The sequence below is a fragment of the Psammomys obesus genome, unplaced genomic scaffold (genome assembly GCF_907164565.1).
Source record: "Psammomys obesus unplaced genomic scaffold, mPsaObe1.curated_primary_1811, whole genome shotgun sequence".
In the NCBI taxonomy this organism is placed as follows: domain Eukaryota; kingdom Metazoa; phylum Chordata; class Mammalia; order Rodentia; family Muridae; genus Psammomys; species Psammomys obesus.
Window position 1 is genome coordinate 14,239,831 of NW_026585691.1, and position 17,393 is coordinate 14,257,223.

Here is a 17,393-nt window from a genome sequence, read left to right on the forward strand (position 1 = left end):
AACTTGGTTTCTTTGGGATGACAATCCAAGAGGATTTGTGTTATCCAACTGTGTGATTTTCTTGTAGTTTTTCAGTGCCTGTTTGCCCTTGTGAAGTTTCCTGGGTAATCTTCCTGAATTTGGAGGCATTGTCTGAACATGCTTTCCAAATAGTCTCCAGTGCAGGTTTTTTGCCCTCTGAAGTCCAGAACCTTTGAAGCCTAGCTGCTTATAGGACATTTTTATCCCCTTACATCCAGTAACGTGCCATGCCATAGCACCTGTTCCTCCTCTGCCACTTTTTCCTTCATATCTTAGGAACACAACAAAACCCAAGTCTCCTCATGCTCTGCACACCGGTCCCCAGAGCACACTTTTGTTTAGACTCAGATGCCCCATCTGCTAGCCCTGAGCTTTTTTCTTCTCACACCAGTGATTTCACTGTATTTTCTCTGGCCTTACCTCCTTTCACAGTCCCCTACAACCCCAGCTCTTCCCACCCTGCTGTGCTGCCTCCAGTATACTTGGAAAGCTGCCCATAATGTCACCAGACCTTTCTTTATACCAAAATGTTTGTAAGCCATTTGCTCTAGGAAGCCAACAAGAGGCCAAGCTCTGCTGCCTCTTTTCTCTTTCCTGACATGATAGTGCTTTTGGCTTACAATGATGTTTGTGAGGTATCCCTGAGCAGTGGGACATGATTACATACCTTTCTTGGGTAAGTTCACCCAAGACAACTTCTAAACCAGGCTCATACCTGAAGCCTTCTTCATCTTTTCTCCACCCATCCCTTCTCAGACTTACTGCTTGTGGGGCCTGATAATGACTTTATGTTCCAGTTTTAATAATTTTTATTCTTAAACAGGTAACATTCCAAGCCTGCAGCATATCTGAGGCCAGATACCTTTATGACCAGCTGGCTACTATCTGCCCAATTGTTGTAAGTAGAAAGTATATCTTTCCTTAAATACATCTTACTAGAAAATAAGAGCACATGTACTAGTTAATGAACACAGAGAAGGAAAACTGAGGAGCCAAGTTATAGTACCTTATTGCTGTTCATACTAAGTGTGTGACCATACTTTCTCCCTCTACTAGTATGTCCTTATGTTACAGAAGGTGTGATTTTAATGAATACAAGCCTTGGAGGTCTTTCTTGTACATGCTCTTTATAAAGAGCAGCTGGAAATACATGCAGGAGGTGGTGGGAGCCTTCTCTGTGTACGCAGCACTTTGACCCTGTACCTGCTGACTTGTATTTCTAGATGGCTTTGAGTGCTGCATCTCCATTTTACCGAGGCTATGTATCAGACATTGACTGTCGCTGGGGAGTCATTTCTGCATCTGTTGATGATAGAACACGGGAGGAGAGAGGACTGGAGGTAAGAATGATTCTTCTCCTTCATAGATCCTTTACACCACAAAGGTGATGTGCGCTTATTGTAACCACTTGGCATTCTGAAGTCTCCCTTAGATCCTTACCCTCTGGGTGTTCACATAAGGGAAGAGAATGCAAGTGGTGAGCCCTGCTCTGTTTAACATGGGTACAGGAGGAGGAGGAGGGGAGTTGGCTTGGGTGGGAAGTCAGTTTTTATCCTTGCCCGAAGTATATGTAGTTTTGTTTTCTTTTTGCAGTAGTGCCTGTTTTGTGTTGTGGCAGTCACACTGATGGCTGTTTTACCAAAAGGCTCTGCTCGCTGTGTGAACACTTTGTACCCAATGGCTTCTGCTGGGAAGTTCAATTTGTTGTCAGATGATTGTCTCATTTGAAGGCTTAGGCTCTGCCTGTAAGGACGGGTTAGCATTGGTAGCATTTTTTGTCCTGTGTCCCTTAGACTCTGCACTCCAGGAGTGTGCACCACCCCCCTGCAGAGAGCCAGGCACCCAGATTTATCCCAGATGATACTCTCAGGACAAGGACTGGGCTGGAGGTCACGGTTTTTAAAGACTTCCATAACTGATGTCTCCACTAAGGGCATTTCTGCTCTGGCCCTTTCATAGTCATTCACAAATTATTGAACATATTCTATAAATAGAAATAAACATGCAATGTGTGTGAAAGAAAAAGGGCTGGGGAGGGCAGACGCACCTCAGCATATGTATAGAGGTCAGAGAACGACATTGAAAGTCATTTTTTTTTCCACTATGAGTTTCAAGTATTGAATGTGGGTCCCTAGGCAAATGTGCTCCTACATAATTACCTAGGTGTTAATTTCCCATCATTTCTTCTGTTGTAGCCTCTGAAGAACAATCGTTTTAGGATTAGTAAATCTCGGTATGATTCAATAGATAGCTACCTCTCTAAGTGTGGTGAGAAATACAATGACATCGATCTGACCATTGATAAAGAAATCTACGAGCAGCTCTTACAGGAAGGTGAGCAGCCCCCCACATTCCTAACTTGATCATTGCACCTTTTGTTCTTCAAAGCACTTTAAACTTTTTTGCTGACTCCTGGTCTGGTTTCTGTTTTTAGTGTGAAGTCTCTAACTTTTCTTATGAGGCTGCTTGTTCCTAAAGTTTCAAGTTCCAAATGCTTGTGAGATCTTCTTGACTTTTAGCAAAAGGAACTTTTTGGAGCTCTGTATCTAGGTCCACACCAGTGCCCAGCAGGCATTGTGTGAGGAGTGAGTAAACTCCGGCTCTTCCCCAGTGTCCTAGGATAAAACCCTGGGCAAGGTGAGAGCACTGAACCACCCAGTCATTCCCTAAGCTTCTAGACCCCCTTCTTCAGTCTGTGGACTTAGAAATTCTCCAGGGCCTTTCCCTTTGCAGTTAGTCCCCTGCGGTCTGTCTTTGCAGGTATTGACCATCTTCTGGCACAGCACGTTGCTCATCTTTTTATTAGAGACCCGCTCACCCTTTTTGAAGAGAAAATAAACCTGGATGATGCCAATGAGTCGGACCATTTTGAGGTATCTTCCATTCAAATATATTTCACTTCACAACTGAGGCACATTTGTTTTTGTGAGGATTGGTAACAAGACAGATCTGTCTTTTCTTTTTCTTTTGGTTTTTTGAAACAGGGTTTCACTGTTCAACCTTGGCTGTCCTGAGACTCCCTCTATAGAACACTCACAGAGATCCACCTGCCTCTGCCTCCCAAGCGCTGGTATTAAAGGTGTGCACCACCACTGCCCTTCGAAAAATCTTTCATTACCTAGTGCAATACAGAACCACTAAAAAACTAAAAAGTAATTTATGATTCTTACTAGTTATTTCTCAATTCTATGAAACTAAAACATTAAGCTGCACACAGATAAATGTTCCAGACATAGCCTTACTTCCAGGAAACACACTTTGTTTTTGTGTTTTGTGGTTCAAGGAAGTTTTGAGCCATGCGGGCAGAGAGAAATAGACAGAGAGGGACAGAGAGACAGTGGGAGAGTGTAGGAGAAGAGATGAAGGGGGATCCACGCTTTGTTTCGTACAGTTAACAAAGTCTTTAAGTTGTAACTGTTTTGTATTTGTAAATTGGGAAGTTTAGGTATGGATGGGAACATTCCTCTGTTATTAAATGCATGTCACTTAAATGTGTTCTAGAGTGTAGAAAGTTGGCTTTATCCTGTTTCTTTTTGTTGTTATAGAATATCCAATCCACAAACTGGCAGACAATGAGGTTTAAGCCCCCTCCTCCAAACTCAGATATTGGATGGAGAGTAGAGTTCCGACCCATGGAGGTGAGACCCGTTTCAGCTCAGAAGCTGCCTTCTGGCTGCTCCCCAGCCTTCTAATGCTCTTCTCTGAGGGCTGTGAGTTCATTCAAAAGCAGTAGGAATCCAAGTGTGCATATTAATAGCAACTCCAAAAGCCACTGGGAGTTGATATCAGAGTGTGGACCTGGATAGAAGGCTTCTAGCCTCAAATGGGGAAGATGAAAGTGCTTGGAAATAATGTAGTTGAAGGGCTAGGGAGGGGGAAGCAGGAGCCAACACTTGATTCCTAACATCTCTGGTCTTCCTCTATAGGTGCAGTTAACAGACTTTGAGAACTCTGCCTATGTGGTATTTGTGGTTCTGCTCACCAGGGTGATTCTCTCATACAAACTGGATTTCCTCATTCCACTGTCCAAGGTAACCATGGGTACGATCACATAGACAATGCGATGAACATAGACAATGCAGATTTAATTACTTGCTTGTATTCACTGCCTAGTTCCAACCTGTCTTTACATTGACTTCTTTTACCTGTTGGGATAAACTGTCTCTATTTGGCTCTTGTTTTCCTGGTAAGCCTGAATTTAAGGCTTTGTTTAAAAACAGTAGCTGGGGGCAGTCTCACAAAGTGGAGCCCTCTCCCTCTCCCAATTCCATTGGTTCTACCATGTCAAAATTAGGTTGACTGGTGGGCTTACTGATAGAATTAGGGAAGCTGTTATTGCAACCAAACTTGTTATGTTTGTGGAGGATGTAATGGCACTGAATTTTACCAAGTTAAGGATCACAAATCCCCACCCCCACAAAGAACAGAGAAGAGGCTTTCTGGAGGAAGTTGGCCAGCCAAACTTTGGAGCACGTCTTGCTCAGGCCACAAAGCTGTGTAATCTGGAGAAGCCCTTAAGGTTGTCAAGGCCATGGGTATGGGGCAAGTGGTCCTCTTGACATAATAATGGATGTGAGAGACTGCTGACTGGAGTGAGGGATCTGCTGCTGTGGACTCCTGTCAAGAAGTTAGGCCACAGACGAATTGGAGCAGCTGTGTCATAGCAAACCCAGAAGGAATTCTAGAGGTTTGTGTTACTGTGGGTGTGTCTGCTAGTTAAGTCAAATCCACCCAGTGAAAGTCCCTGTGAGCTACCCTTCAGGCTTCTGTTTGTGAACATGAGTACATGCCCCAAAGCTGACAGAAAATTAAGAAAAAAATATCCCTAAGAGAGGACTCTGCACTTGGACAGTCCTTAGTGAGGCAGTTAACCCAGAGCCCAAACCTAGGAATTTTGTCTCAGCAGAGATGTTCTGGAAGGAGACTTTAGTGTGCACACCTGCAGGAGAGAAAAGGAACTGGCCTTACTTCTTCACTGAAATTAAAGCCAGAGAAATGGACAGACCACTGGTCGTTCCCTGCCCAGCACAGTGATTTCTGTCTCATGTATAATTTAGTGTACATCCTAGTTTGCTTTTTGTGACTGATGAACACCATAAGCAAAAGCAACTTAGGGAGAACAAGTTTATTTTCTCTTAGGATTCCCAGGTCATAATTGAACATGAGGAAAGTCAGGCCAGGTGCTTAAGGCTTGCTGGCTTAGCAGCCTGCTTTCTTACATGGCCCAGGACCACCTGTCCAGGGGCGGCACCATCCATGGCAAGAAAATACCCCACAGACTTGCCTACAGGCCAGTCTAATAGAAGTGGTTTGTGACGCTGGCTTGTATCAAGTTGTTGTAAAAACAGCTAGCACAGTGTGTGGTTGGGTAGGGCAGGAAGCCAATATTCACCACACGGTTCACATGTAAAAGTCAGAAGACAGCTCACAAGACTTGGTTCTTTGTCTCTTTGCATGTGGGTTTTGGGAATTGAACTCAGATTGTCAGGCTTGGCAGCAGGTGCCTTGCCGTGAGCTCCCATCTAAGTGATTTCTAAAAAAAAAAAAAGTTAATTTAAATCTAAAGTGTACCAGAACTCCTGTTTCGCATTGCTAGTCTGTTGAGGCTGCTGTGCTCATAAACTGAATGGTACTCTCAGGGCAGAAATTGATATCTTGCCATCCTTGGGACTAGAAGCCCCAGATGACAGCGTGCGGATGCTGTGTGGTCAGGGCTGCTCTCATTCTTCCATGATCCATTCTCCGTGCGTCCACAGGCAGATGAGAGAGGGCCCTGGCCAGCTGCGGGGAACCAAGCAGGTGCCCTTCAACTCGCTTATACTCCACTGTAGTCTGAGATCTTGAATAAGGTCTGTTCCCATTCCAAAGGGCAAAAAGCCTCCCAGCGTTCTAACCCTGTCACACTGGATTAGGTGGCATTGTATGGGCTCGGGGTGACACAGATGTTCACATTTGGGCATGTGCATTCTAATGCCAGATATCTAGAGAGCACTACTTTTAAAACTTTAAAAACAAGGGAATTGGGCTGGAGAGCTAGGTCAGCAGTTAACAGCACTAACTGTTGTTGCAGAGGACCAGGGTTTGGCCTCAGCCTTCACATGGTCACCACCAGCTGTAACTGTAGTTCTGGGGAGTCCAGCACCCAGTTGTGGTCTCAGCGGGCACTGTGTACACATGGCACACTTAAATTCATGCGGATAAAACACAAAAATAAGGAACCTTTTTAAAAAGGTAAAAAGAAAACACAGCTGCAAGATGGCTCAGTGGGTAGGGTGCATGTCAGTGAGCCCGGTGACCCGAGTTCAGATCCCTGGGATCTACATGGTGAAAACTAGAACCGACTCCTGCAAGTTGTCCTCTGACTACCACATGTGTATCATGTGTGCCCTACACACACTAAATAAGTAAATTGACACAATTTGAGTTAAAAATAAGACATCTGAAAGTAAAGCTCACTGGCGGAGCCCCTGCCGTACCTGTATACATATATTTATATGTAGCCGTTAGTCAGCAGTGGCAGGGTATGATAATGAACCTAAGATCTCAAGTATTTGGGAAGCTGAGGCAGGACGATCACAAATTCAAGGCCTCCTTGGCTCCATAAGCAAAATCCTATGTCAAGCATAATAAATAAAGAAAAACAAACAGTATGAAAGCAGCATGTTAATTCTAAGTGACTGGATAAAGAGCAAGCAAAGAAAGAAAGAAAATATTTTAGTGTTATAAAAGTGGAGTAAGGAAGGCAGTGTGAAGACAAATTGCAGAAGGGGAAGACAGTGAAGATAAATGAAGACAAAAACAGGACTGGAGAGATGGATGTGCAGGTAAAGGCACTTGCCTCCCAGGAAAGAGAGAACTGAATTCCATACAAGATGCATTCACACACACACACACACAGAGAGAGAGAGAGAGAGAGAGAGAGAGAGAGAGAGAGAGAGAGAGAGATAAATACATGTAAAAATGTTTCTAAGAAGAAACAGGTAACATCAAATTGTGACCCTCCAGTATGTGTTGCTTTTGTAAGACATTCCCCGAACAAGGCCAAATCAAGTGTGAGGTAGTCAGTGTCGTGTGAGCTAGTGACAGCAGCGCTGACTGCTTGTCATCATTTGTGACGATGGCACTGGCTGCGCAGCGAAGTGCAGTGGCTTTCTGAGAAGCATTTAATGTGGTGGGCAGGAAATGCGCGAGATAGGAACTAAACTTGAAAGCTGTTTATACTGTGGACAGGTAGCTTACGATCTCAGTGTTTTCTTCCACGTAGAGAGCAGGGCCAGAGAGCTCCCCATAGGTAACAGGCTGTTATATCACTGGTCAGACTCTCCTACCTTTAATCTCTGGCTGAAGGGCCATAAGGAATTAAATGATGGTTAGCAAGTTTAGTTGTGTAGGCTAGATCAGATATGTCAAGCCAAAGAGTATCTTCTGTTCACATGCCTTGTAGAATGGTAAAAATTAATCAAGAAAGTTGTTCACTTCTCAAAAGTAGATGTTATCCAAAATGCATTTCCACTAAAAGTCAACAAAATAGCATTCAAGAAAAATTTCCTATTGAAAGTTTAAAGTGTCTTTCCTAATAGGTCTTGAAGGAGGCTAAAACTTAAACGACTGATGGGCAGGAAAATTAATGGCGTGAATGTTGGTGGAACAAAACTAATGAAAACCAAGTATCATAAGACCCCAAACCTTAGAGATGCCCACAGCTACAGTTGAATTTTAGCCTGTTACTTAGGCGTGTGTCTAGAAGTGGCTAGATGTTCAGAAGGTCTTGCAGTATCATTTTAAAGCATCAAAGGAGTAACAGTAGGATTCTTTCCATAATAGGTGTGCAAGGAGGTTAAATAATCACAAAAGACTCTGTCAGCAGGCTGGGGAGATGGTTGTCTGGGCAAAGTGTAGACCCTCTCCACAAGCAGGGTGTGGAGCGCACTACTAGAAACTGAGTTCTGGTGGGGGGGGGCAGGCAGGATGGGATAGGTGGAACCCTGGCTCGGGCCAGCCTGCCCGTCTAGCAGAAATGAAGAGTTTCAAGTTCACAAAGGGCTGTGACTAAGAAAGACACCCCAACATCAACTCTGGTGTCTACCCTGGCCCTCCACCTGATGTTTGTATTATGTATTAGGCCTGCACATAAGATAGCACTATAGTCATTGGAGCACTGGCTACTCTTCCAGAAGACCTGGGTTCAGTTTCCAGCACCAACATGGCAGCTCACAACCATTTGAAATTCTAGTCTGATGGGATCCGATGTCTTCTACCTCCAAAAGCACTGCACAAACATGGTGGACACATATACGTGCAGATAAAACACACACATAAAATGGGGGGAGGGGATAAAGATAACGTCGTAGAAAATGCAGCTACTTTAAAGGTTTGCTTACCCTCAGGTCTTAAAAACAATTGTTGGGGAATTGAGAATTCATAAATGAGTTACCCGGTAGGCAAGTGGCATTGGTGATTCTGCCCATGGTGGGCTGCCTAGTACTAGCAACCTAGCAGCCTCCTGGCCTTGTGCTCACTAGGTGAGGCAGGGCTAGTAAGAACACTGACTTTGAGACCGGGAGAGCCAGGATATTAGGTGCATTTTTACTTGGTTTGCTTTATAAAGTAAGCTTCCCTAAATTCCTGTTGTTTTGCACAGATACTATGTGATGTTTTCCTACTGTGAAGGACTGAAGGGAGCAGAATTCTAAGGGGAGTGATGAAGGCACTGGCTTGTTTGATCTAAGATATACTGACTTAGTCCAAATTTTTTTCTCATTAGGTTGATGAAAACATGAAAGTGGCACAGAAGCGAGATGCTGTCTTGCAGGGGATGTTTTATTTCAGGAAAGACATTTGCAAAGGTATCGCGTGTTCGGGTTTCTAGGGTCAGCTTATACTGAAAAAGCTGCTGAAGCTCGTCTGTGCTCCTTGGTTGGCAGGTGGCAACGCTGTGGTGGATGGGTGTAGCAAGGCGCAGACCAGCTCCGAGCCAGCAGCAGAGGAGTACGCCCTCATGAGCATCGACACGATCATCAACGGGAAGGTACGGCCTGAACGGGGCTCTGTGCTGAAAGGCCGGCCGGCAGAGTTTATAGTGTGTTCTTCTTGTAGGAAGGGGTGTTTCCTGGACTCATCCCCATCCTCAACTCCTATCTTGAAAACATGGAAGTAGATGTGGACACCAGATGCAGTATTCTGAACTACCTGAAGCTGATTAAGAAGAGAGCATCTGGTATAGTAGATTTGTTTCCTTTTCTTCATCTGGTCGTTTTGCTCTTTGGTTTTATAACCTGCTTGACCATGTGTCACACTTTAGCCATGCTCCTGTTTTACACATTTTACTAATTACAGTTGCATACCTTTTACAGTCTTAGCCTCACAGTTGAAATTGAGAGAGCTTCTTTTTTTCCTTACTGGCTTTTGAAATAGTGGTGTATTTTTAAAGGTGGCCTCTTCGATGAGGAGTGGTATCAGCTGTGTATCACACATCACTGTGAACTTTTGCCAGGCCAAGTAACCACGCACAGTCAGGCTGTACCTCTGGCGTGTGTACAGCTCTTGGGTCCTTCTATACAGTGCCCTCCCCGCCCCACCAGGACCTTTCTTTGAGTCAGTTTTGAGACCTCATTTACAATGCCTCGCTAGCCTTGCTGGTCCTTACACACAGAACAGCTCATGCAAACCTCAGTGGGAATGCTGACAGCACCTAGACAAAGGTCGTCTGTAAGAGCACATCACATCCTGGCTGCACCTGCAGCTTCCTCTTAGTCCACGTTCTCAGCACTGTAGGGACCCTGTAGTCCTTTGAAGTAGTTACGTAACACCATCATCTGTACACATAGCCCCCTAGCCAAGGAGGCTAACCCGCTTCTTACAAACAACACTGACCCTCTGTCCCTTAAGAGCTGGTAGTGCCAGCCTTATTGGTGCCATCCAACTAGGTACATACATATGTGTTGCTGCCTGCAAACTGCCATTTGTCCCCAGTAGGAATCCTTGGAAGAGTAAAAGCTCTTCCTGTGTGATACTCCCAGGTCATGATGACCTCATTTCAGAGGAGCATGTTCAGTAGCCATTAGATACCTACTTTTTAAAAAAAATAATCTATTTAATTTTATTTTATGTGCACTAGTGGGAAGGTGTCAGATCCCTTGGAATTGGCGGTACAGACAGTTTGAGCTGCCATGTGGGTGCTGGGAATTGAACCTGAGTCCTTGGGAAGAGCAGACAATGCTCTTAACCACTGAGCCATCTCTCCAGCCCTAAATATCTACTTCTTAAAACACCTCATTTTTTTCTTCAGGAGAACTAATGACTGTTGCCAGGTGGATGAGAGAGTTTATCGCAAACCATCCTGACTACAAGCAAGACAGTGTAGTAACTGATGAGATTAACTATAGCCTCATTTTGAAGTGTAACCAAATTGCAAATGAATTATGTGAATGTCCAGAGTTACTCGGATCAGGATTTAGAAAAGCCAAGTATAGTGGAGGCAGAAGTGACCCTTCGAACTAGACATCCAGCAGAAAGCGGATGTGTCACCGTCAGTGAGTGACAGGTGCAGCACTGACTCTTGGCCGACCAGATGCTGCGAAGACCAAGATGGCCTGCAGTGTCGCTGCGCCGTTGGCTAGCCGGTGACTAGAAGCTTTCTTCAGTAGGTAAATCTGAGTTTGTACATGTGTATACTAAAGTATTTTTATGATTAACAATGTATTTTAATAACATTGTATCTAAAGTCATAGTGAACTGGCTTGTACATTTTTGAATTCTTACTCTGGAGCAACTACTGTCTAAGCATTTTGTAAATGTAATTGTACAATAATAACTGCATTCCAGAGTTTCAAATGTTTACTGTAAATCTTTAATACTACCTGGGACCTGATTCACTGAAATTTATTTTAAAAAAACAACAACAAAAAATGCTTTCTCATAACTGTTTTTTGAGTTGCCTCCTTTGCTGTGTAGGTAAAATCACTGGACTGCACTGACGCCCTCTGAGGGTGAGGCACCTCACCAGTGATGTTTCCTTTCCAGAGCAGCCCCACTCTCAGCCGAACTGAACTCCGATGGCTCTTAGAGAGAAGCTCCTTCGGGATTAGCCTAAATACACAAACTCAGAGTTTGTGCTTAGAGAATATGAGGGGTAATTTTGTTTCATCTGAAAAGGGAAATCGTTTCCTCGTATACACACCGAGCTGTCAAGAGCAGGTGTCTGCTCCTGTGTTCACCGGTTGTATGACCGCCGTGCTAGTGAACGGTCGAGTCAGCGCAGCGGCAAGGTTTTGTTGTTCACTCTCTGGTTTGCAGTAAGCATACTGGCAGGCTGTCTTGTACCCGCCACTCATTTCATTCCAGATTTTCCCTGGGGAGTATTCTGCATTCTGCTCGCTTTCTCTATAAAACTCACAAATCAATCATGAAATGCACTAATTTTTGTGAATCAGGACCCTAAATGTTTAATTGTAAATAATTTGTTTCATATATTGCTTCAGCTTTGTGTTATCTTTTTCATTGTTAACTAATTAACTACTTCTCAAATAACTGTACTGTAGATTAAGACAGGCTTTATGGATATAAATAGTGACACTGTAATGCTGATTTTTAAAGATTGCAATAAAGTGGCTTCAGCTTAACTTTAAAGATTGGGATTGGCTCTATATCTCATTTACTTTGGAAAGTTAAAAAAAAATTCCTTTTTTTTTCCCCCTCTACAGTTCCCTTATGTAAATCAGGTTGTAAAAAGTATAAAATGTTTGTAGATTTGAGAAAATAAAAAGAATCAAATTCATATTTTTAAGCTAGTGCGTGTATCAGTTTTTTCAAGGGTTTTTAGATTGGGTTGGGAGAACACTTTTGTTGTTGTTTTTGGTTTTGTTTTTATTTTTAACTGTGTTCTGGCTACTGGTTTATATCCACTATTCAGATCAGGCTGACCTTGAACTCACAGAGACCCACCTGTCTCTACCTCCTTAATACTGTTAAACGCATGTGCCAATACACCTAGCCTTGGCTGGGAGGATCTTTAGCTAGGCCAGGTTGTATGATGTCACTTCATCATTGCAGCTCTACAATCCTCTAAGAGGAAGACTGGTAATAAACTCAGACCGATCTCCCTCAGCTAGCTTTCACACACACCGCAGCCCCCTGGAGTTACAAAAGACCTGATACGCTGATATGCTACTTTGTCATTTGAAAGTGAATTTTTCTTTTACTCTGAGCCACTCTCATGCTGCTGGGCCAGTGATGACCTGGGAAAAGCATTCTGCGCTGGACACACGTAGACTGAGGGATCAGCCAACACGGCAGAGCTGTTTTCCACCTGCAGAGCAGTGGCCATACTCGTCTCCCCTCACACACACCAAGTTCACGGCCACACCTTGGTGCATACAAAACTGAGACAAGTGCAACCCAGACATAAAGGAGAGCCACAGTACCTATATCTGGAGAGTTCCTTCCAAAGGAGTACTCTCCTCAGGCAAAAGAAGCACAAAAAGGGTTTTTATTTTGTTCAGGGACCCCATTCAGAAAAGTCCTTTAGGGACATTTTCCAAGCATGCTCGATTCAAGGTGATAATTTAAGAAGGAAAATGGATATGCTTAGTTGGAGATTATGGTACACAAGTTTGAGCGGTGGAAATAGAAGACAAAAACATTTTTTGAGCTTTCATCAAAATTTTAGGTGTTAATAAAGGAAAAGACAAGTAGAAGGTGCGTTAACGAAGGAGTGTGCTCCCCCAAAGGGCTTTCTCTTGCTCACCTTCCTCTAGGCAGGACACTTAGGGCTATACCTTCTTCACATGAACCCTGCCAGCACTTAACACTGTAATCTCTTCAACAGTCTACATGTCCACATTCGTCTGCACATCACACAAGTTACTCGACATTACCATTTCACACCCAGGATACAGACACATGCTCGTAAAGCGCCAACACATGCCTTCGGTATATGTCTAGGTTGTTCTCTTGCTAAATTTTAAACCAGGGAGGGGTCAGCCTATTCGATATGCTCTTCCTCTTCTCTCTGAGACAGGGCAAGGATGGCACACAGTTCATGAGCTTTACCATTCAGACACAACATCCAGGGTTGTAAGCTGAATATAACACTGACATGAACAAAGATGTCTTGTCTTTGCTGGCTTGTAAGCTAATAAAATGATTTTAAAGGAGTTTGGATGGAAATACTGCACATTCGTGAACAATGCTGAGAAGACAAGTTATTAAGTGAAAATTTCAGTGACAGCACGGGATACTTTGTATGAGTCACTGCTCAGAGAGGCCCCAGAGGCCCCCAAAACAATACGGGTCATTGCCATTGCTCTTGGTTGCCCAGCAAGGTGTTAAGACCCTATTCTTGAAGGTTGCACAGTCTTCGATTGCAGGCACAGAAAACGTAAACTGGCCAGGAAGCTCTGGGCCTGCCTGCCTGCTTGCTCTTACAGTGCCAGAAGGGGCTGTGTGGACTCCCCGGGAGGAAAAGACCCAGTCATCTTGCCCGGTGGTGGGCTGGACTGCGTGCTGCCATGTGAGCTGCCCACAGGAGCAGCAGTGGCAAGACTATTAGATTTGAGGCCTGCTCCACAGAAGGGGATCCATGCCTGGTGCTGGAAACGTGCTCAAAAATCACTGCCAGAGGAGTTTTTTTTTTTAAAAGCCCAGGCGAGAACCTCTTGCTGTTTAAAGAGATCACGTTGTCAGACTGCCCCCCCCCCCCACGTTATATTTAGACCCAAAGACTGGGCCTTCAGTCTCGGAGAAGCTGCTTGCTGCGGTGGGTGGTGTGGTCAGCACAGGGTGCTTGGCTGATCACAGTGCTGAGAGGGCAGCTGAGGGCTGGGCTGTTGACGGGGGTAGCTCAACACCCTTGCCCTAAGGCTCAGAGAATTTCCCAGAACAGAAAGGACGTGAAAGCTGGAGGAGGCCTGGGAGTGCCGTCTTAGGGACATGACATGGCTGCTGCACGCATGAACTCAGCAGCTGTTAATGACCCACACAAATCAAGACAGTTCAAAATTCCAGGAAGAGGAAGGGAGGGTCGTCCTAGGCCCCACCTCTAGCAGGGGAGCAATGTGCAGTTGAGGGGTGCTGCGGGAGGGTAGTTACTTTTGGGGAATGTCACTGGTAGTTTCCCCATGGCCCAGTGGAAGGCCTTACAGCTATGCACATCTGGACAGCATTAACTGAGTTAAAAACAAATACATTAATTGAGTTAAAGACAAATTATAAAATTACAGAGTTGGGAGGGTGCTGTAATGAGGGGTTCTGTGGAGAGCTGGAGGGAAGGAAGGGTGGTTATGATCAAGATATATACTATACATAATCTTCAAAGACTATAATGAAAATTAACATAAAAAAACAAAACCATGGCCTCACCTGGACTCTGCACTCTCTTAGACACTGCCTTTCCTGCCTGCTTCTAACCTCTTGGTCACGTGGGGACCAAGTGATGCGTGGATTCCCCTTGTTTCCAAGATGCATCTACCGGAGACTAAGCACACGCTGGTCTCTTAAGCCAATGCCTAATTGAAAAAGTGAGTCTCACAGATGTCTGGGTTTTGGTATGACAAGGCCCAAGCTGCAGAGGAAAGGTGAAAGATCCCTCTAGGTTAATAGAGAAAGAAGATGGTAGTGAGCCTGTGAGGCCAGGGGCTTTCAAAGTTGGCTTAGGAGGCTTCTCAGAGCTTCCAGCAAGCTCCTTGGTCACAGGACTGTCACAGGTTCTGGTCATGGCTCCCATTGAGGTTAGTTGGGATCATCATTCTTCTCTGAAGACAGGTGCCTAAGATCTACCCTCTGCTCCCCTCTTCCGAGTTAGCATTCCACCTTCTCCATAAACACCCTTGGAGTGCACAGCAAATGATACTTAGAACAGTAAAAGTTGGAAGGGTCCTCGGTTCAGACGCCAGGACAACACTGTAGTTGTTGACATCATTGTAGTTGATTTGGCCTCATTTCTTGGTTCTGGAGACAGAAAATCCAGGCTCAAACATTAGCACGTGGGGCTCCTGGTGAGAGCTCTTCCTGACTTGAAGATTAACTTTCCTTCTGTTCTGATGGATGGTGCAGGCCTCTTCTGATGACAGCCTTGATCCCATTTATACAAGCTCCCACCATCTGAGCCTAATTACTCCCTTTAAGTTCCCACCCACCATGTAAACCCCAGGGCGAGTTAGGCATTTGGGGGGGGGGATACACATCCAGTCTGCAAAAGAAAGGAAGTGTGGAAACCAGGCCTGGAAGTGAGGCCTTGCTCCAGCCTTGGCTGGGAAAGGTACATCCTTGAACTGCGTGATAAGCAGAGGCCATAACGTGGCAACCCCTTCTCACTCTAAACATCTTTGGGATGCATTATGCAGAAGTACGGGAGATGCACTGAGGAAGAACAGTGTCGCCATGAAGTGAACTAGGCTGCTGTAGCCCACATTTGTCCCCAAGTGAGAGAAGCCAGACAGATACAGTGCACACTGCGTGGGCTCCATGAGCAGTTCTGGGTTCCCAGTAGTTACCTCCGGAGTGAACAGCACTGACTGGGGGGCGGGGGGCAGGGTTGGTTTCTTCCCTAATCTGGGTGATGAGTCAGTGTGCTGAAAAGTGAGAGGGCTGTACAGTTAGGATGAGGGTACTTTATGTACTTCACGGCAAACAAACAAACAAACAAACAAAATGGGTAAAATTTATACAGTTAAAGAGGGGGAAGGCAAAACCTATCCCACAGTCCTCCTGTGGTATGTGTATGGAATAATTGCCTCTTCCCCCTGCTCCTCCTCCTAAATTAGCCTCCAACTCACTCCTCGGCCTCAGCCTACTGAGTGCTGAAATCACAAATGTGCCACCACACTTAGTCTCAAAGTGACTATTTCTTTTGAGATTGTTCTTTCATGTTTATGTATGTGAATGCATGTGTGGGGCCAAGCACATGTGTGTGTGTGTGTGTGTGTGTGTGTGTGTGTGTGTGTGTGTGTGTGGTCCTAAAGTTGATGCTGGAAATCTTCCTTGATTATTCTTCCACCTTATTCTTTGAGGCGGGTCTCTTAGTCAAGCCCAGAACTCACCCGTGTGGCCAGTCACTGGTAAGCTTGCCCCAGGACTCTCCCGCCTTCTGACTGCAGAAATTACTGGCTGTGTCCACCCAGCATTATGTGGGTTCTTGGGACCAGAACTCCAGCCTTCTTGCTTTGGTGGCCACTGAGCCTTCTCCCTGGCTGCATAAGAGCTCTCCTCCTACCTCATACACATGAAGCCCTCCTTGCGGTGTCTTAAAGCCTTTCTGAGATGGCATCACTTCCCAGTCTAGGAAGCTTATGAGAACTGGGTTCAAACAGGACACAAGCACCTATATGTTGGGGTGATCTTTTTGTGCACTGTGTAGGGATTGTCTTTGTATTATTCAAACACTGATCTCTGTACCAGCAGAGATCTGATTACAGGTGGCACCGTCAGTATTGTCATTCTTCAACTGTGTCATATGTTGTAAACACTCCAAGCACCTTCTGATTGGCTTAAGAAAGAACAGAATGGCCAAAAACAAAGGCAGGAGAGGAGGGCAGGACTTCAGAGTAGAGACAGGAATCCTGGGAAAGAATCAGAGGGGTGGGAGGTGGGGAAGGAGGGATGCCACATGGCAGGATGTAGGCCAGGCCAGTATTGCTGGGTCAGAATAGCAGAGAATCTGCACAGCTATAATGCCTAAGCAAATAATATACGTCTATGTGTCATTATTCAGGAGCTGGTACAAAAAAGAAAGTTTTGTCATAGCAGAAAGAAAAGAAAGGAAGGAAGGAAGGAAGGAAGGAAGGAAGGAAGGAAGGAAGGAAGGAAGGAAGGAAAACAAAAAACAAACAAACAAAAAAACCCCACAGACTGAAGTTAAAATCTGTGGAGAGCAAGTAGGATGTCCACACAAGATTTGTCTTTTGAATTCACTCGGTTTATTCACACAAACATTCTTTATAATATCATGGTAACATACAGGTTAAACAGGGCCAGTAGTGGTGTCAGACACCTTAAATCCCGGCACTTGAGAGGCAGAGGCACTCAGATCTCTGAGTTCGAGGCCAGCTGGTCCACAGAGAAAATTCCAGGACAGCCAGGGCACAGAAAAACCTTGTCTCAAAAAAACAAAAAAGCAAGAATGTTAAACAGACTTTTCGCCCCCGAGGAACAGCTGGTTGGGCAGAAATGCTGCTACATGGTTCCACTGCAGAGTCTTCTCTGGTGAGGACACTTTGGAAGGTTGCAGGATCGGCCCACGCTGGCCTTGAAGTCCAGCTGTGACAGGTTAGGAGGATGCTACTGGTGGGTGTCGCAGGAGATCCTAGAGACCACTAACAGGTGGGACTGCATGGGCCCAGCCACACTGCTGTAAGTTCAAGGGTCACTGAAGCCAG

General features: G+C 45.0%; 1 protein-coding gene across 1 annotated transcript in view; it reads left to right on the forward strand.

The window, feature by feature from the left end:
* The window catches only part of Gclc (glutamate-cysteine ligase catalytic subunit), a 42,374-nt gene extending 30,568 nt beyond the window's left edge, over positions 1-11,806 (forward strand). The window contains exons 7-16 of the mRNA XM_055598718.1: positions 845-919; positions 1,245-1,361; positions 2,217-2,355; positions 2,782-2,894; positions 3,567-3,659; positions 3,948-4,052; positions 8,786-8,867; positions 8,946-9,049; positions 9,118-9,238; positions 10,310-11,806. Coding sequence (XP_055454693.1) covers positions 845-919; positions 1,245-1,361; positions 2,217-2,355; positions 2,782-2,894; positions 3,567-3,659; positions 3,948-4,052; positions 8,786-8,867; positions 8,946-9,049; positions 9,118-9,238; positions 10,310-10,521 — 1,161 coding nt within the window. The 3' untranslated portion in view covers positions 10,522-11,806. The remainder of the gene's footprint in view (positions 1-844; positions 920-1,244; positions 1,362-2,216; positions 2,356-2,781; positions 2,895-3,566; positions 3,660-3,947; positions 4,053-8,785; positions 8,868-8,945; positions 9,050-9,117; positions 9,239-10,309) is intronic.
* Positions 11,807-17,393: the final 5,587 nt, after the last annotated feature.